At 47.6% G+C, this 20,716-nt stretch overlaps 1 protein-coding gene across 1 annotated transcript in view; it reads right to left on the bottom strand.

Moving 5' to 3' along the window:
- CYFIP2 (cytoplasmic FMR1 interacting protein 2) overlaps positions 1–20,716 on the bottom strand; it is a 129,080-nt gene that overhangs the window by 89,356 nt on the left and 19,008 nt on the right. Inside the window, exons 2-9 of the mRNA XM_077780798.1 lie at positions 19,059–19,198; positions 17,283–17,372; positions 11,577–11,654; positions 9,756–9,857; positions 6,011–6,192; positions 4,179–4,275; positions 2,747–2,875; positions 36–140 (exon numbers count right to left, since the gene is read on the bottom strand). Coding sequence (XP_077636924.1) covers positions 36–140; positions 2,747–2,875; positions 4,179–4,275; positions 6,011–6,192; positions 9,756–9,857; positions 11,577–11,654; positions 17,283–17,372; positions 19,059–19,175 — 900 coding nt within the window. The 5' untranslated portion in view covers positions 19,176–19,198. The remainder of the gene's footprint in view (positions 1–35; positions 141–2,746; positions 2,876–4,178; positions 4,276–6,010; positions 6,193–9,755; positions 9,858–11,576; positions 11,655–17,282; positions 17,373–19,058; positions 19,199–20,716) is intronic.

The raw sequence follows: 20,716 nt of genomic DNA, 5'->3' as shown, positions 1-20,716 counted from the left end.
CACCCTTCACCCCAGCCCCAGCCTTAGGTGCTGACCTTAAAGAACTTATCAATTTTGCTGAGGTTGATTCTCTTCTTGGCATCCAGTTTGTAAATGTTGCTGACATTTCCATCCATCAGGTAGAGGCCAAAACCCATTACCTACAGTGAGAGGGGGCAGAGCACAGAAGCCCATCACAACCACCGGGAAAGTTTAAAAACAAGCAAACAAACAAAAAAAGGAGGTCTGTGCGTGTACACGTGCACACTGTGTAGTGACACGTTCTATCTCAAAACTCACTATCTCAAAACTCACGTGTCTTCAGATAAAAGAAACATAAATCTAATTTCAACCCCAAATTTAATTTCTGTGAAGAAATTCAGACCACCCTTTAGCATACTATTATGGTGGCCACTTGTTGTGTCCTTACTGTGGATGGGGCTTCACCACGTACTTTCCTTAATTCTCACGACAATCATGAGTCAAGTTTGCCCAATAACCTTATTCTTTTTTTTTTTAATTTTTTTTAATGTTTTATTTATTTCTAGGAGAGTGAGAGAGACAGCGTGAACAGGGGAGGGTCAGAGAGAGAGGGAGTGACAGACTCTGAAACAGGCTCCAGGCTCTGAGCTGGCAGTCAGCACAGAGCCCGACGCGGGGCTCGAACCCACGAACCGCGAGATCATGACCTAAGCGAAAGTCGGACGCTTAACCGACTAAGCCACCCAGGCGCCCCCCCAATAACCTTATTCTACAGATGAGGCACTGGAGACACAGAGGGGTGAGCCAGCCTGCTGAGGTCACATAGCTAATGCGTCGCAGAGACAGGGTCTGAACCCAGGTCTGACCACATTTACACATCCAGATCCTTCCTGAAGGAAAGGGCCGAGCCGAGCCTGTTGCTCGGGGTCTAGCACACCACAGGCACGTGTGATACCTGCCCAGTGCTGCATGAACGTGAAGCTATCCACTCCTGTCCCCAAGGAAGCTACAACAGTGCATTCATTCCCAGGGAGCCACTGGTGACTGTGCTCTGTGAGCAGGCCGACAGGTTGACTCTGGATATGCCAGTGCCTCTAGTAGCTCCTCGAATGCTGACGTGTTCTGCTCAGCAAGGCTGAGGAGGCCTGAACAACGAAGCTGAGAGCAGCTTCCGTGGGGAAGTCACATCTGACACGGGAGGGACCAGACTGGAGGTCTGTGAAGGTGGCGACCCCCTGAGTCCTAGTTTGTCCCCGTGCTCTGCAAGGTGCACCCCAGACTTTTCCATCTCAGGGGAGAGGCGCCCCTGGCGGCATCTGAGTTCACTACCACTAACTGCAGAGGGGAACCAGGCAGAGCTGAGGGCAAGAAGGCTGGGAAGCAGAGGTGTGGAGGGACGAAAAGGGATCAAAAGTCAGTGATGGGGACTCCTGGGTGGCTCACTGGTTAAGTGTCCGGCTCTTAATTTCAGCTCAGGTCATGATCTTGCGATTCATGAGTTCGAGCCTCTCATCGGGCTCTGTGCTAACAGTATGGAACCTGCTTGGGATTCTCTATCTCTCTCTCTCTCAAAATAAATAAATAAAATAAACATTGAAACAAAAACCAGTGAGAGAAAACAAAGGCCCGAGAATCTGACGGCAGCATCTAGGAGGGCTGGTGGGCTAGGATTTAGTGCCCCCGTGTGTGGCAGCAGCTGGTCAGGGCAGAGCTTTGGTGGTGAGAGACCACTAGGCTCTGGGTGACTTGCCGGGCTTCTGATTGTGCAGAGGAAGCCAGAGTGAACAAGTCACTGAGCCACACTGTCAAGGTGCTATGGGGATGGGAAGAAGGAAACCCCCACAGTGCTGGGATTCTTAGAATAGCAAAGGTGGCCTGGAAGAGAGGAGGAAACATAAAGCCAGCAGGAGAACCATGAAGGGGAGGCTCTGGGCAAGAAAGCATCAAAAGGGCCATGCGGCGTGTGTGAGGGCCATGGAGGAGGTGGCTCATCTCAGGGCTATCACTGCCGAGGGAGATCAGGAACAACCCAAGCAGCCAGAGGTGGACCAATGGCTCAAGAAATGCAGGCACATCCGGAGCACATTATTTACTGGCTGCACGATATTCCAGATACATTTAATGGAATGGGATGCAAATTACATGTGCACACAATTTATGCCTATTGCAGATGGGGAAAACGTGGTAAGCATAGAAAAAACTGGAAGGAAATACATCAAAATGCTAAAAAGTACTACCTCTGGATGGAAAGACTGTGAGAGATTAACATTTTTTGTACTTTTCTATACATTCCAGATTTTCTGAAACAAATGGTATCTGATCATTTAAAGACAAAGTTGCAAACTGACAGAACAAACGTGACCATTTTGGCGAAATACAGCAAAAGCCTGAAGATTTCACTTTCCCTTTGAGTCGGCAATTTCTCCTCCGGGACATTTGACTTGGCAAGAGTATGTACAGAACAGCTGTGCCCTAAGAGTGTTCCGTGCAGTTTAGCAAACAAATACCCAGTGACAGGGGATTTGTTTAATAACAATGTCCACCTACCATGGGATACTCAGCAGCCACTAAAAATTACACCACAGAAATATCCACATCTGGAAAGATGTATGTGACATATTAAAGGAAATACAACAGGTTGAAAAATATTATGTGCAATAAGATCTGTATCGACGTTTAAAGAAGAAAAAAACCAAACGCTTTTTAAAAAATGATTTTAAGGAAGAAGGGAGTGAAGGGGCAAGCCCAGGCCCCGGGGGGTTGTGGGGGGGGCCTGCAGCTCTACCTTGAGGAGCATGTGCTTCTCACTGGGGGTCAGGTACATCTTGTTCTCGTAGTAATCCACGCAGATGTTGACAATGTCCGCCAGCAGCTCCTCGTAGCCTGGGATCACTTCCAGTTGCTGATGGAGACACTGAACAGCAGCGCCCCCCTCTGGTTAGCCCCTCTCCTGCTTCCTTGTCACCCACACCGCCCCCTGACCATCCCAGGTGGAGGGAGCCTGCATCTTCTCCCCCATCCCTGAGCCAATCCCCTCCAGGTGGTTGGTCAGAGCTCCCGGGTAAATCTCCCAAGGCAAGGAACTTGCCCCTGCTCTGAGTCCTCTATTTTATTTCCTGGCAGTTCTGACGGTTAGAAAGTGCTTTCTTGGGCTGAGCTGAAAAGCAGTCAGTTCAGCTTTCTAGCAACAGGCCTGTGGCAATCTAGGCTTAATTTTGAGGGTGTAGACTTAGCCATGACAGCTCAGCCGATGACAGAGAGACCCAGCCCAGGGGAGGAGAGGGGGACCAGCAGGCCTGCCCCTCCGGCAGGATGCAGCGCTACAGGCGCATTTCCCGTAAGACAAGAGTCTGAAGTCTTCGTCTCAGGTCCTTTCTCTCCAGAGGGGCAACCTGCGCCCTGTGGGGATGCGTGGACAGCACTGCTGGTGCTCCTCACAGACAACCTGGGGCTGAGACGCGGGGCTGAGTCTTGGGAAAGAATCACGGAGCCTCAACCCTGACAGCCTTCTGCAGTCAACCAAGAGCAGAAAGGGTCCGGTGAAGCCAGTGGTGTCCCTGAGACCGATGTGAGCCTGAAAACGCCTCCAAGATGGATGGCCCCTCTCAGCCGGGGTCCTGCTCACGTGCTTGCTGGTGCCTGTCCGGGCTGACCTGACCGGTGAGCAAGACGGGTTACACTAAGTCAGGCAGAGCTCAAGAGTCGCAGCTGAGGGGAGTGCCTGGCAAAGCGGTGGCCGTACCCATAGCTACAGCAGCTCATGCTCTTACCATTTGTCAGGCTCTGCATACTCAGGGCGTTTAATACGGGGTCTCATTTAGTGCTCACAACAGTCCTAGGAGATGGATTCTCATATTCTCAAATAACAGCCCCATTTCACAGATGAGGAAACTGAAGCCTAGACCTTGTTCAAGGTCTCACAATGGGTCAGTGGAGGGTCCAGGATTAGAAAACAAGGCCGTCAAACTCTAGAACCCATGCTCTCGCTCACGTGGGGGCAGAACACGGGCTGAGAAGGCTTTCAGGGAACAAAATCTGCAGAGGGTAAGAAGGTCATCTATGTGGGAGAGAAGACTCAAGTCTGCTAATTCATGGATAGGAAGGTGGAGATGTTAGACCTGGACTGAGCTCCCCTGCTTCCAAGGTCCACCCACACTTCAGGCCCCTGCCTGTGTCCTGGGACACCAGGCCAAGATGAGCGAGGAATGTGCTACCACCTGGGTGATCCTGTTGTGGTTGGCCAGGAACATGGACAGGTTCTGCGACTCCTGGATGGACTGGGGGTCCGCCATCTTCCTCAGGAACTGTGCCGCCCTGTACACGGTGTTGCAGAGAGGAATGCTCAAGTCTAACCAGCTGAAACTAGGCCCCACGGGCTCCTGCTCCTACCTAGCCCAGAATTTCACTGCCCCCTGAGGTCAAGGAGCTCTGAATATCACAGGGGACTCGAACCTCAAAGGAGAGTGTGTTCTGCAGTCATGTCATCCGGGGCCATGTACACCCTTGTGATAAGGGTACCTAAAGTGAAGAGGCAAGGTTACACTGAAAGTCAAAGTCTGCTAGTTTAAGGGCAACTGGCATCCTATCAACCAGCCCGAGGTGGCAAGGCAGGGTGAAACGAGCATCTTCGCGCCGTGCTGTGGCCCGCCGTGCAGCTGCGCAGCGGTCATGGAGAAGAACCCCATGCAGGGTGCATTGAGTGGCTTTGAGCAGATTATGTTATTTATAGAAAACCTCCAAGTTTCTAAAGCTAAGCAGTGCACGGAACACAGAAGTCTGTTTCGCCTAGCAGGATCACAGGTGAAGGGATGATGGGTGCAGGGAATACACCCAGGACTCGAAGGGGGAACAGCACGGCACCCTGGGCTCTTCCAGCCTGACCGCCGTTGGCGTGGGGCAGCCTGGGAGGGCACAGACAGGACACCCGCCTTGCCCATCACCCTAGCTGCTCTCAGAGCATGTCACTTGTGACCACAACTGGGGAGAACGGGGTGGGGGTGGGGGAGACATTATACTACGAGCTGTCTGTGAGTTTGTGAAAGCAGTCATTGCTGAGCTAGGCTGGAGACGGGCTCTGCCTGCGGGCATCCCCAGGTTTCACAGTTTGCTCAGGAGGATAAAATCGTGAGAAGCAGCATGTTGTCTGCATTCTCTGGTTGCCCTGGAGCCCCGGGAGGATGTGACCCTCTTCATCAGTGACACCCCAGAGGTGTCAACAATGCACAGCTTATCAGAGCCTCCACAACACAAAGGAAAGATGTCTGCTGCTTCCGGGCGGCTGGGTCCTAATTTCTGTAGAGTGACAACCTCTCACTCACTCTCGGTCCTTCTTTCTGGTAAACTGACACTGGCCCCCAACTGACTCTGAGGACAAGCCCCTGTCCAGCTGGAGCCCCCACTCATCAGTAACTGATGGAGGGGTCCACACACCACCCAAACCAGGGCAATGACCATCCTCCATGGGACTTTTGCAAATATATTTGAAAGAGGCACCCCTTCTTTCCTTTGAAACTGGGGTAGCTACGCTGGTCGGAGGGAAGCTTACAGCTGCTGGTGGCTCCCACAGGGCACAGGCCTGCCTGAGCAAGTAGCTGCTATCAGGGGAAGTTGAGCCCGAGAGAGGTAGAGTGTTCCAGACCACCATCATCTGAGTATCTGGATCCAGATACAGTGAAACTTTTCCGTTCCAGGAGCCAATCCAGTTCCTTCTTTTACACAAGCAATTTGAACTGGCTGTCTGAATCTTGTAGGAAATGACTGATGTGACCATTTTCTGCTTATTTTCCTGGTCCCACATGGCATGGGATCACAGAAACCACTACTGCTCCACAGGTGGGGGCTCGGGAGGATTTGATGCCATCTGGAGACAGAAAGCTGACATAGAGCCAGGTCTCCCAGGACTCGGCTCTGCATCCTAGTCCTCCAACTGCAAAAACAGATACAGCCCCACCCCTGCTGTGCTGGAGAAGGAGCCTAGCAGAAGGGCTCTAGCCTCTGCCTCCCTAAGCTGGCTACCCAGGCAGAGGGGAGTGGGGGAGGATGCCCTGACCTCTTGTAGGCGGAGTGGTCGTTCTTGACGCTGCACTTCATATTCTTCAGCTCATCCAAGACGGCGAACATGTTGATGAATTTGCCCAGGGTCAGGAGGTAGGCCTCGGAGACGAAGTCCTTCCTCCGCTCGGCATGGCAAAGGCGCTTCACCTCACTGCAGAACCGCTCGATGGCCTTGCGCTGCAGGCAGAGGGGCAGCAGGTGAGGACAGGCAGCCTGGTGGGGTGGCTCACTGTGCTTCTGGTGCACAGCAGGACCCAGGCTTGCTCTCTGGGGGCTTTAGCCAGTGCCATCTAGAGAAAGCCACATCTGCCGGGAGGTCTTTCTCAGAGGAGTCCCTAAATCCAGAGCTCATTTCTAGAGGACCAGCTTGCAACCTGCGGCCAAGTGAGTCAAACCAATTAATTCATTCACCATGCCTTCGCTAAGAAGTATGAGTCTTACTCATTTTTGCATCTAGCACCTAGGACAGTGTCAGGCACCCACAGGGAGCAGGTTAGGGACCAAGAGTGAGAGAGACATTGAGAGAGAGAGGCTAAGGTATCCAACGAACATCTCCTATGTACCAGGAACCATTCTGGGTGCTGGGGTAAAATAGGGAACGAAAAAGAAGAAAAGTTTCTACCGTAAGGAGCTTATATGCTAGGGAAGGCAGGCAACAAAACAAATACTCCCTATCAGAATATGATATGCGCCATGGAGAAAAATAAACGGGGATAGACAGGACAGAGAGAGCTGTACCCTTTAGTAGGAAGATCAGAGAAGAAATCATCAAGATGTAACTTTTAGGAAGAGAGTTTGAAAGAAGAGAAGGAGAAAGACAGGGGTAATGGAGGGAAGTGCATTCTGGATGGCCCGTGCAAAGGTCCTGAGGCTGGAGCATGCCTGGCATGTTTGAAGGATGAGAACGAAGCCAGTGGTTGAAGTGGAGTGGGCAGAAGGAAGAAACTGGAGATGGAGAGGGACCAGGGCCACTGGCTCTTGCAGGCCTTTATGAGGGCTAGGGTTTCCACATTGAAGGAGTCACAGAGAGAAGTGAGAGGGCTCTGAAATAGGATAACATGGTCTGAATTGTATTTTAAAATGGTAGCTGTTGTGGTGAGAATACACTGCAGGGGGTAAAGGTAGAAGCAGGGAGAGTAGTTAGGAGAAATGAAAATGTGTCCACCCAAAAATGTATGCATGGATATTCATAGCAGCACTGTTTGTAACGGCCCCAAGGTGGACATAACCTAAACCTAACCTAAATGTCCATTAACTAATAAATGTGTAAATAAAATGTGGTAGATCCATACAGTAGAACAGTATTTGATCCTATGTTTTGATATGCGCTACAGCAATGCTTGAAACAATGTGCTTGAAAACAATGTGCTAAGTGAAAGAAATCTGTCACAAAAGGTCACATATGATTCCATTTATCTGCAATGTCCAGAACAGGCAAACCCACAGACACACAAGATAGATTAGGGGTTGCCTAAAGCTGGAGGTGGGGGGATGTGGAGGGTGTAATGGGTGGAGTGAGAGGGTACGGGATTTCTTCTTGAGGTGAGAATCTTCTGAAGTTGATTATGGTGGTGGATACACAACACAAAACTGTTGAATTGTCCAATTTAACTGGATAAATTGTATGGTATGTAAATTGTATCTTTAAAAATTCTGTTACCAAAAAAAGCAGCTGATCAGTAACAAAAAATGGCTAAGGCAGCAATTCAGAGAGATACAGACAGAGGAGGAGGGGAAGGGGAGGGAGGGGAATTACTATTTGTAGGCTAGCGTTACTCCGCAGAGGTAGGGCACCCTACTGGCCAGTCATTCCCCTCCTTCAAAGCCCAGACCAAGCCATACTCGCTCCTTCCAGGGTCTAAGTCCAATACAACTTTCTGTAATGATGGAAATGTTCCATATCTGGACTGTCCAACACAGGAGCCACTCATCACGTGCCACTGAGCATGGAAATGGCTGGTGCGATGGGGGAGTGAATTTTAAATTCTCCTTAGTTTTAATGTGTCTAGTCCTATATGGCTAATGGCTACTATGTTTCTAAACTATTGCAGATCCTCCTTTCTCTAAATATCTCATCAGAAGGCCCTTAGTTTAGCACTTAATCAGTCTCTGAGTAGTTTTTTCTCTCTTGGACCTGCCTTCTCAGAGGTGAGGCTCCTAAGGACTGGCCCAGGATGCCAGTAACAGCAGCTGCCATTTGATAAACCGACTCTGTAACCAGAGATCTACTTGGCTCTTTACAAAGAGACCTCATTTATCCTCACCACAAACTGAAGATTTGGCATAATTTCCAAGGCGAGAGAACTGAAGGTGCCAGATGTTAAACAACCCACAGGCACACAAGGACAGGAGAGCAGAACCTTGGGTTTCTCTGCCTTGGAAGCCGGTCCTCCCGCCCTGGATGCCAAGCACCCACACCTTCCCCAGACATACCCACCTCCCACCCTGGATGCCAAGCACCCGCACGTTCCCCAGACATTCCCAACTCCCATCCTGAATGCCAAGCACCCGCACGTTCCCCAGACATTCCCACCTCCCGCCCTGGACGCCAAGCACCCGCACCTTCCCCAGACATTCCCACCTCCCGCCCTGGACGCCAAGCACCCGCACCTTCCCCAGACATTCCCACCTCCTGCCCTGGATGCCAAGCACCCGCACCTTCCCCAGACATTCCCACCTCCCGCCCTGGCCTGGGCAGAGCTGTGTGCAGAGTGGACATTCGGCCAGTGCTTGTGAGCCTATTTACGAAGCTCAGCTCTACAGTGGAGCATGAGTGTGCATAGAGTGTGTGGTGTGACTGCCGCCCCAGGGTACAGACCAGTCTCGCAGTGTTCAGCCTGCATTCCTGACACAACCATAATAATACCCTGTCTGCAGGACTTTCCCTTTGCCACTTCTGTTTAACCAGCCTGCCCTCTTACCTTCCATTTGTGGAGGCCCTTGGTTCTCTTTTCTCTTTTCTTCCTTAAATGATAGATCTTCCTGGCTTCCCAGATGGTCTCCCTGCTGTCGCTCTTCTCTCCCCCCACCGCCACCCACCTCCCATCCCTTTCCCACACAGCGGCCAGAACGCTGCTGTAAAACCTCAAATCAGAACGTATCACGAGAAACCCCCAGTGGCTCCTGTGGTGCTGAGTAAAATCCACGTATTCTTTTTATGTCCTACTTCCTGGCCTACAGTGCCCTAGAAGGGCCTGCCTACCTCCCCCCACGACCTCTGTCACCCGTCCCTTCTCACTCTGCAGCCTCCCTGGCTTCATTCCATTTGTTAAACATGCTGTACTCCTACAGGTCCCAGGATCTTTACCTCTGCTGTTCCTTCCACGTGAAACCCTCTTCCTCCATCACCGCACGCCAGCCTTTCTCATGTGTTCAAATGCCATTCCTGACAGGCTATCCCTAAACTGCGCTATGTCACAGACACCCTGCACCCCAGAGTTACTATTTCTAAGTTTTATTTTACTCACAGCACTTACTACACCCTGAAAGGACTGAAAAGGGCTGTGTATTGTTTACTGTCAGTCTCTCCTTTTACCTGAAACACACTCATGTGCTCACTAGGATGTAAATCACAGGGACGGGGGAGGCCTGTCCATCTTGCTTTCCAAGGGGCATGTCAGGAGCACGTAAGAAATACTGGCTCAAGGAATAAATAACATGGCTCAAAAATCCAGACCCCAGCATCTGGCAGAGTGGGGCCCTCTCATGTCCTCTGATTCAGATCCGCCCTTACCCCTCACCTGAAAGTACATGAACTTCATGAGCTTGGTGACCTCTGGCTCCAGCACCTCCACTGTCTTCTCATAGATCTCGACCCGGTTGGGCTGCTCATTGCATTTCACCTGTGGGGAGAGGGGAGATCACATGTCCTGCTTTGCCAAGGCAGTTACGGTTCACGTCTGTTGTCTTATTAATAGGCCCCGTTTGTGCACTCAAAGGCACCTTGTTTAGGATGATAAATGCGTGGTCACCCTAGTGAGCAGAGGCTGGGGTAGCCCTGACTGTCTGGTAGAACCCCCAGCAGACACTGGCTTCAAGAAACCACCTGGGCCTGAGAACAGAACCCCTCTTCCCTGCAATCCGTTTAGAGTCAGGGTCAAGGGTCCTGACCTTGAGCCGTACACACACTTACATCAATCTGCACAGTCTCCCTCCTTCAAAGCCTTTCCCAATTCCTACCCCAATGGGGCCCCACCAGGTTCTAAGCAGAGAAGAATATTCTAGCCACTGCTCCAGATGCACCTGGGGCATGGCCCCCCGGCCAAACCTGGATCTATCAAGAAACCCCTTTTTCCTGCCCAGGGGTTTTCAACACATCAGAATCACAGGGTAGATGTTTTCACAGCATGCACACCCAAGACTGCTGACTGCTCAGCTGAAACAAGAGTGAGCAAAAGACAAGCACGGGGACATTCTTCACATTGTTGCTTAGAAATTCTTCAAATGGTAGCTATAAGTTAAATATCCACCAGTCACGGTCAAAGGGATAAAATATGATGCATTCATACAGTATCATCATAAAGCTGCTAGAAAGAATGAGATAAATCTATGTGAACTAACATGAAAGATTGCTACCATAAACCGACAGGTGAGAAAACTCACAGGACATGAAGTATAATTTAATCCCATTTTTTTATCAAACAAAACACAGAACAAAAGAGTGTGTGTGTTTGTGTGTCCATATATAATACAGGCATAGGAAATCTGAAAGAGTTCAAAGCAAACTGTTAATAAGTAGTTACCTCTGGGGCCTAGAATTAAGGGGAAGAAGAGAGAGGAATAGTTTCTGTTTACTTTACACACCTGTGGTTTGTTAATCTTGTTATAATAATGGGACCCATGAATTAGAGGATGATGATAATTATAGTACATGTAATATCTGTATGAGTCAACATGAAAAAGTCAGTATTAAAGAATTAGGTGGAAAAAAGCAAGTGGTAGAACAATATAAATGCAAAACACACTTTTATAAATGATCATTTACAAAATAATATTCATAGGGATATTCATGATATTCTAGGGGCAAGGTCCAGAGGAATATGCAGCAAGGCGTCCATGGTGATGATGTTGGTGGGGGGTGGGTCTGGGTGGGGGGGGTCAGGAGGTGGGGNGTGGTGTCCTGCTGTTTACTTTATATCTTTCTGCAATGGTCTGGGTGTCATACACGTAGCACATATTGCTTTTGAAGTAATGAATGATTTTTTTCAAGTTTATTTACCTATTTGAGAGATAGAGCGAGAAGGGGAGAGGCAGAGAGAGAGAGAGATAATCAGTGCTGTGCTGTCAGCACAGAGCCCGAGGGATGTGGGACTCTATCTCATGGCCGCAAGACCAGGATCTGGGCCAAAGTCAGATGTTTAACCGACTGAGTCCCCCAGGCGCCCCGAACAAGTATCTTTTTAAGGTGTCTTCAGTCTCATGGGAAGCTCTCCAAATGTCTTGAGCAAGCGCCCTGCTTCCGTCCAGGCCACCTGGAGGCACTCAGCTCTCTGGGAGGGGTGAGGTGAGGGTCGTAGCGGCCCCTGGAGGGCCAGGAGGGCACCCAGTGAGGATGGTCTCACCTGGGGGATGGCCCGGGAACAGCTGCGCCAAGTGTAGAGCATGACGGCATACTCGTGTCCTTCCTCCAGCATTTCATTCTGAAAAGCAAAACACACTCAGCAGGGAGAAACCATGCACGCCGGTGCCAGAAGGCTTCCCCACGGCCCCCCAGATCCTCAGGCTCACAGTGGTCTGTGAACCAGTATGGGCATGACCTGGGAAGGGTACTAGAAATGCAGGATCTTGGGCCCCTGGCTGGGCCTACAGAATCAGAATCTGTAAAACTCCCAGGTGACTCATCCAGGTACACAATTAAGTTTGAGAAGCCCTGCCCTAAATGACTCTCCTCAGACATCCAAGGGCTCTACCAGCCGGTCACACCTTTCAAAGATGGACGGCCACCTTTGAAAGAAGTTGGCAGATCTATTTGTTCCAATAGCAAAAGTTGTATCAGGCATACTGTTAGCAAGAAAATAAGCAAGAAGTAAAACAGTATGGATGGCAGGTATGTTCAAAAACCAAACAAAGAGCAATAATTATGAAAGTATATTGTTGGGTACTGAAACGTATTTTGGTGCATACGCCCCAAGCTAGGATTAGCAAGCTGTCCGTGGGGCTGGATCAATAGGGGCTTTCACTTTTCATATTATGGAGTACTGTTTGCCCTTTTATAAGAATGCTCGCTACTATTTCAGAAGAAAATGCTTCAGATCAACTTTTTAAAATAATGTACAGCAGATGGCAAAACCAATAACAGCATGGAAAATGAATCTGAAAAATATAGTGATGACTCACCTCACCTAGCAAGTGCTAAGAGCCCTAAACTCAGGGTCCAAATATCTGGGCTCAAATCTCAGTTTCATCACTTGTTAGCCCTTCCCTTTGATCTTCAAGAAATCACTCAACCTAGAATTCTCCATTTAGTATCTGTTTAATGGCAATAACACTAATGACCTCAGAGAATTTTATGCAAATTCAATGGAATACACACACACGCACACACACACACACACACACACACACACAGATTCACTCACATACACATACTCTCTCATACTCTCTCTGTAGGTGATCTGTAAAGGGAGGTGAGAGTATTACTAGCAAAAAGATAGTCTGGCAGTTTCTCAAAGAGTTAAATACAGAGTTATGATAGGACTCAGTAATTCCACTCCATTCGACTTCCACACAGTTAAGACAAATGAAAACATAGGTCCACACGGAAACTTTTTATTTCTTAGAATTTATTTATTTTGTGTGTGTGAGAGAGAGAGAGTGAATGTGCCAACAGGGGAGGGATACAGAGAGAGGGAAAGGGAGAATCCCAACTAGGCTCCTCGCTAACAGTGAAAAGCCTGGTGTGGGACTTGATCCCACGACGTTGAGATCATGACCTGAGCAGACATCAAGAATTGGACACTCAACCTACTGAGCTACCCAGGCGCCCCCACGTCCATACAGAAACTTGCACACTTGTTCACAGCAGCACTGTCCTAACAGTCAAGAAGTAGCAACAACCTGGGGCACCTGGGTGGCTCAGTCGGATAAGCGTCTGACTTCAGCTCAGGTCATGATCTCACAGTTAGTGGGTTTGATCCCCACATCAGGCTCTGTGCTGACAGACAGCTCAGAGCCTGGAGCCTATTTCAGATTCTGTGTCTCCCTCTCTCTCTGACCCTCCCCTGCTCATGCTGTCTCTCTCTCAGAAATAAATAAAAAATTAAAAAAAAAAAAAAAAGCAGCAACAACCCAAATGTCTACTCACTGATGCCTGGATCAATAAAAGCCACACAAGGGAACAGGGTCTGTCTATACACAGGAATGAAGAGTTGATTCGTGCCACACCATGGACCAACTATGAAAACATCAGGCCGGCCACACAAGTCCACATGTTTCCTGACCCATTTAGATCAAGTGCTCAGAAGAGTCAAAGCCATAGAAACAGAAAGTAGAGTGGTTTTTGTGAGGGGCTGGGGAGAGACAGGAATTGGGAGCGACTGTTAATGGGCCTGGGGTTTCTTTTAGTGCTGACAGAAATTCAGTGGTGATGAAGCTTATATGACATTGTGAATTTTATGTGATATGACATTTACAAAAAAAATTAAAAAGTATTACTAGACCATCTCTCTTGTAAATGTTCATATTGATATAAAAATGAACCTTTACTGATTTTTTAATTCCATGTATCACATCTGTATCATAATATCTCCCTAGTGCAAGATCAGATTTAATTTGGAACTTATTATTTCCTATAGTTTTGTTTTCAACAGCAAATGTCACTGATGAGTCATATTTTCGATTCTTAATTTGGGGAACATTAAAAATCAATAATACGTTGTCCTTGAGACCAAAAAAAACCAAGATCAAGCCTGTGGGTCTACAGTTGCCCTTGTTTCAGAACAGATGTCAAAAGAGGGAAATGACAGGGGCACCTGGGTGGATCAGTCAGTTGAGCATCCGACTTCAGCTCAGGTCATGAGCTCAGTTCGTAGGTTGGAGCCCCGCGTCGGGCTCTGTGCTGACAGCTCAGAGCCTGGAGCCTGTTTCAGATTCTGTATCTCCCTCTCTCTCTGACCCTCCCCTGCTCACTCTATCTCTCTCTCTCAGAAATAAATAAAACATAAAAAAAAAAAGAGGGAAATGACAGCAGCACAGGGAACATGTGACTACTTAGCACCAAACCGCCCAACAGCGGGGTAAGGAGTCCAGCGTTCCCTCACTGAATGCGTTACTGAGCATGCGCAGGTCCCAGGCTCTGTAATGTGTGCTGGGAGGCGTGCAGCAAACAAGTATGGTGTGCACTCTGCCCCAGGAATGGTTCAGGTGACCATCGACCAGACTTCTACACCTGGAGTACAGGTCAGGATGCTGTGGTAGAAGGAGCCCTAAGTGGGCTTCAGGAGAATTAAGATCTGGTCTTGGCTCTGTTTGGGCTCACCTTTTGTCATGAAAATGTCACCGATCTCTCATTCAGAGGTAAAGAGGTGGCCTAAATCACTGGTTCTCAAACCTGGCTGCAATCAGTCACCTGGAGAATTTTGAAAACTCCTGATGCCCTGGCCATGCCCCCACCAGAAGTAAATCATTATTCCCAGGGTAGGGGCCCAGGCTTTGGTATTTTTTAATGCTCTTGAGGCAATTCCAGTGTGCAGCCCAGAAAAGGAAATTTGGACACAGAAAGAGATACCATACATGTACAGCACAGAGAAACCCTAACCCAAGATGTTTCTGAAAAATTTTTATTCTCTGTGCCTTTGCTCTTGCTGGTTCCACAACTGAGTGTGCCCTCCCTACCTCATCTCTGACAGAGAAAATTCTAACTATGTAGGACAGCAGAGTTGCATGGAAGGAGATCAGACTGGGAATCATAAGCCCTGGATCCCAGTTTCAATCCTGTGATTTACTAGTTGCGGGATCATGAGCTTGTTAACTTCTCTAGGTCTGTTTTGTTTTGTTTTTTTTTTTCATCTCAAAAACGAATATAAATGATCTTTTTGCAAGTCACAGGCTGTTATAAGGTTCTAATGATACTGTGTATGAGAATATCTTATACATTTTAAATCATGTGTATGGTTAACGTGTGTGTGTGTACATAGAGTATACAACAGCCCCTTCCTTCATCAAGCTTTCTCTGATCCTCTCAAGGACCCTTCAAAAACACAGAGCTTGGACTCTTACCATGTCATTTACCTTTAACTTTGTGCATTCCTATTTGTCTGCATGGACTAATCTAGAGCACAGGTTTTGTAGACAGACAGACTTGCATTTGGCAACATCGGTTGTTAATGGCAGGACCTTGAGTAAGTCACTTAACTTTTCTGAAATCAGTTTTTCCTGTCTGTAAAGTGGATATTGTAATAAAACTTGTCTCACAGAGTGGGGTGAGGACTAATTCAAACATTGCATTTAAAATATCTGCACAGAGAAGACCTGAACAGATATTTCTCCAAAGAAGACATACAGATGGCCAACAGACACATGAAAAGATGCTCAACCTCACTGAACATCAGGGAAATGCAAATTAAAACCACAATGAGATATCACTTCACACCTGTCAGAATGGCTAAAACCAAAAACACAAGAAATAACAAGTGTTGGTGAAGATGTGGAGAAAAAGGAACCCTCATGCACTGTTGGTGGGAATGCAAACTGATGCAGCCACTGTGGAAGACAGTATGGAGGTTCCCCCCGAAATCAAAAATAGAATTACTATATGATCCAGTAATAACACTGTTGGGTATTTTCCCAAAGAATATGAGGACACTAATTCGAAAGGATATATACACCTCTATATGTTTATTGCAGCATTATTTACAATGGCCAAAATATGGAAGCAACTTAAGTGCCCATTGATAGATGAATGGATAAAAATGTGGCATGTGTACACACACACATACACACACACACACACACACACAGGCTCCGTGTCAGGCTCCATGCTCAGTTTAAGATTCTCTTTCTTTCTTTCTCTCTCTCTCTCTCTCTCTCCCTCTCTCCCTCTGTCCCTCCTCTCACTCATGCTCGCTCTCCCTCTCTCACTCTAAAAATAAAATAAATCTTTAAAAAAAAAAGAATGAAATCTTGCCACTTGTAACAACATGGATGTATCTAGGAAGAGTACTAAGTAAAATAAGTCTTCCAGAGAAAGACAAATACCATATGATTTCACTTATTTGTGGAATTTAAGACATAAAACAAATGAGCCAAGGAAAAAAAAGAGACAAACCAAAAAAAAAGACTCTTAACTATAGAGAACAAACTGATAGTTACTGGAGGGGAGACGCAGAGGGAAATGGGTGAAATAGGTTAAGGAGATTAAAAGCATACTTATGATGAGCACTGAGTAATACATGGAATTGCTGAATCACTATATCGTACACTTTAAACTAATACAACACTGTATGTATCCACACTGGAATTTTAAAAAACTTTAAAAAATATACCTACACAGAAAATGTTCAATAAATGGGAAACTTATTTCGCACTGCCTCATTAAGAATCAAGACTGGCCCGTATTTGACCTTACAGATCCCTCAGCACAGTCTCTGCAGGTACGAGGTGGCGCAAGATTTACTGAACGGATGGGGCTGGGTACCGTTAGGCAAGGCTTGTAGCACATAACTGATAAGAGTGGGAGAGGTCCACTGAGCTGCAGGCAAAGCCTCTGGATGAGGATTCTGGAATTCTTCAAATTTCAGTGCCAGTGAGAATAAAATCAATGAAAGCCCAAGAGGGAGGTGGGTGATCCCTCACAGCTGGGTCACATACAGACCCATCAGACCATGACCACACTTGTGAATGATTTAGGCCACCCCCGTCCTTAAATCAAGAATGTGTTGTTCTGCAGATGCCCTCTCTCTCTCTCTCTCTCTCTCTCTCTTTTTTTTTTTTTTTTTTTGAGAAACCTTTTGCTTTGGTCAAGAGACAAACTGCCACACAGCCAGTAATCTATAAAGTATAAGGTAAGGCAAGATCTAATGACATGACATGTTACTTCAAAAAGCTACAGAAGTTCAGGGAGGGAGTAGGATCAAGTTGGGCCCTCAGGGTGAGGAGGAACTGCAAGGTTAGAACACTGCCCCAGGCACTGGGAAGGGTGGGGCAGAGCTTGGGAACTGGGCTTAAGGAGAAGGGGCTGCCTGAGGGGCAGGGGGCTCTCTGCAGGGGGCTCTGGCTTGGAACAGAGGATTACTTGCCCCTCCCACGCTGGCAGGGTCACAGCGACTTACCATGCTGGAATGGACCGTAGCCTGCTCAATGTACCTTGCAATGCCTGTGACAAATGCATTCCTGTCCTCGAAGTTTGTGTCAAAGTTAGCCTGTGGGAATTAGAGGAAGAAGCAGTTGTTGGGTGGGAAACAAGTCCAAGGCGGCTCGGTGTCCGGGGAGCCCCCGCTGCCAACAGATGCCACCAGACTCTGTGGAAACCTATCTCCACATCATGCTTTGATCTACCCCTGAGAAAATCCAACTCTGACTCACGCCAGCGGGAGCTGGCTAAACAGGGCCCGGAACTGCTTCCTCCCGTCGCTAGGTAGCCAGCTTCAGCCAGCCAGCCGAGGCTTGGAAGCAAATGCTTCAACCATACGATTCTAAAGGGCTGTGAAAAGTTACGATACGCATTGCTTTCACCCAGCAGTTGCAAAAATACTCACCTGAGGCTGCAGATACGCATGTACAAGGATAATAACTGCAGCATTTTTTGTGTGACAGAAAAAAAAATGGAAACCATCCCAACGTCCATTAACAGCAACAGGCTAAATAATTAGTAGTACATCCGTTCAGTGGACTTATAAGTATTATGTGGTGGTTAAAAATAAAATGATAGCATTGTAGTACTGTTATGGAAAAATATCCATAATAGATTTCAAGTTTAAAAAACCAAATCAGGGGCACCTGGGTGGCTCAGTTGGTTGAGTGTCTGACTTCAGCTCAGGTCATGATCTCACGGCTCAGGTCATGATCTCACAGTTCGTGGGTCCGAGCCCCGCATCGGGTTCTGTGCTGACAGCCAGCTCAGAGCCTGGAGCCTGTTTCAGATTTTGTGTCTCTCTCTCTCTCTGACCCTCCCCTGCTCAAGCTGTCTCTCTCTCTCTCTCAGAAATAAATAAAACATTAAATTTTTTTTTAAAAGCTAAATCACAGAGCAATTATTTATAGTATGGTTCCCATTTGGTTAAAAACATCTATATCTCTGTATAATATATTTTTATATTATATGTTTAGTAAAGAGGGGTATGTGTGTGCATAGTCATAGAGGGAAATTTTTATTTATTAGACCTTTCTGTATTGCTTGTAATAAAAAGAAATGCATATAATTAAAAATTTAACCTGGGTTAGAAGATGTGAATAAGCCAAGCTTATAACTGGAACCTTTAGGAATGTGCTTGATAAAATCTAACTACTGAAGGAAATTACAAATGTATTATGCATCATATTTAGTCTGATTTAGCAGCCCCAGAACTTAGAAAAGATCAAATACAGCTAAAAATTTTATATTAACTTGTTCTCTCCCAACGTGGCACACTGCCCAGCATGCCCAGACAAGGAGCTATTTGCAAGGCTCNGTCACAGTTTTAAAAAATCTGATATGGTTTATCACAAGCTCTCCTCTCAGGCAAAAGCAAACCATAGTGAGCGACTTCCCCGAGCCATTAGCTGCTGTGGGGAGCTGAAGAGCTCTTCTCACATACATGAAGGGAAAGTAATTACCCAGGCAGCCTCTAGGGGTTTCCAAATTGTAATATTTAATTCATGAGATCAGAGCTGCCAAAACCTTGGTTGATGCTGCAGCAAGAACAGCCGGGAAGGTATGTGGGGTCAGAGCAGATCAACAGAGGGGAAATAGTCCTGGTATTCGTTTACTAGCTAATCTATTCCTCATACTCTGCTCCAGCAGCACACAAGGGACTCCGGCAGCCCAGGACCTTTCACCTTCTAGATGCAGACCTCCCGCTTTCCTGTGCCTTCAGGGCACAGCCACTTAGGGCATCCGGAGAACTGACCTGGTACATGATGGAGGAAGGTGGCGGCTCGATGCATGGCTGCTGGTCGGGGAGGGGCAGCTCCTCCAGCAGGTCCACGTTGGACAGGGCATCTTCCAGGGTGACGTGGGTGGTCATGGCTGCAGTCTGCGTACTGTGCACTGAAGGAAAGGAGAAGACAGGGTGGAGAATGTCAGGGGTGTCAGAGGTGTTAGGGGCGAGAGCAGTCTCACCGTGTTCAGGCTCCTTCCAGAGAACAAAGGGGGGGCTGTTCACATGCATTGGGCCCACGTCCACTCACTACCTCTTCACGAGGTGCCTGCAACCTGTGCCTGATATTTGAGGATCTCTGCACAGTTTACAAGGTTGTTTTTTATGTCTGTTGTCTGGACTAAGCCTCACCACAGCCCTCTGTGGCCAGCATGGCAGATGGAGTGGCAGCCACATGACTGATGGAGAACCAAGACGCACAGCAGTTCTGTGTAGCATTCACACCACCGCACTAAGGGCAAAGGGCCTCAGATAGTGCCTGAGGCAAGACATGGGCCACGGCCGGCCCCCCGCTCCGGTCTTCAGGAGGGTATGTATCGGTTCCACTCCTAGATGACCACACGGCACAAATACCCATGAGGGAAACAGCCACGATTATCAACTTGAAACCAGGGCCTAGGTTTCACAAGCTAACTAAGCTGGGACTACAAGGATTCAGGCTCCAGCAAATTCAACCTCACTTGCAAAAACAGAAGAGCCCTGGTCTTCCTTGGCCTGGGGATGTTTTGTTCACAGTGGCTTTGATGAGAGCTTCACGACGCGGTGAAGCTGATGGGTCTGAGCAACACAGTTACCCAACTCGAGCCAACTACTATTTTAAGAACTCAGCACCTAGCGAACACTCATTTTTTCAAAGCATACGTGAAACACTGATAAAAAAAGATCATGCCTTAGGCCATAAAATAGGTTCTCATGAGTTCCCCCAAATATGATGTCCTAGAAGTCACATTCGCTAAGTACTGTGCAAAACAATTAGAAATCAATAATACAAATCATAGCCAAGAAACCGCCCTTACCTATGATAATCTATAAAAACATACTTCCAGGCTATTCATACCTAAAAAGGAATTCAAATAGAACCATAAAACATTTAGAATTGAAAGGCAGAGAGCATTTAAGTGCCTTACATGCATTTAGGAGAAAAAAAGAGGGAAACTAAAAGAACCTAATTTTCACTCAGGAATCTAAAGAAAGAATAAAAATCAACCCAAAGAAATGATAATGCAGGGGCTGATCATTACAAAAGCAGAAATATACGAAGCAAAGTACAGAGCAAAACAAAACCCGAGTAGCCCATGTGAATAAAAGTCTAAAAGACTGAGTTTACTAAGAAGGTTCATATTAATAATGAGCTGACCCTTTGGCACATTTGAAAAGGAAAACAAAGAGAAAGTCCACTGTGCTGATAGGCTGAGCCGCCCTCCCATCCCCTCCCCAATCCCAGGCAGGTGTGAGTGGGGTTTAGGGGCTGGAAGTTCATTGGGAAATGTGGTGTCTGAGCCCAGGGCGGAAAGGACCACCCACATGATGACAGGTGGGTCCAGGGGCCGTTAGAGGCTGGAACAGCTGCAGAGTGTAACCAAGGGCGAGTTGCCCTACACTTGCGTCTCCTTCAGGCTCACAGCTGG

The sequence above is a fragment of the Crocuta crocuta genome, unplaced genomic scaffold (genome assembly GCF_008692635.1).
Source record: "Crocuta crocuta isolate KB4526 unplaced genomic scaffold, BGI_CrCroc_1.0 scaffold343, whole genome shotgun sequence".
Lineage (NCBI taxonomy): Eukaryota > Metazoa > Chordata > Mammalia > Carnivora > Hyaenidae > Crocuta > Crocuta crocuta.
This window is presented reverse-complemented; position numbering and strand designations above follow the sequence as displayed.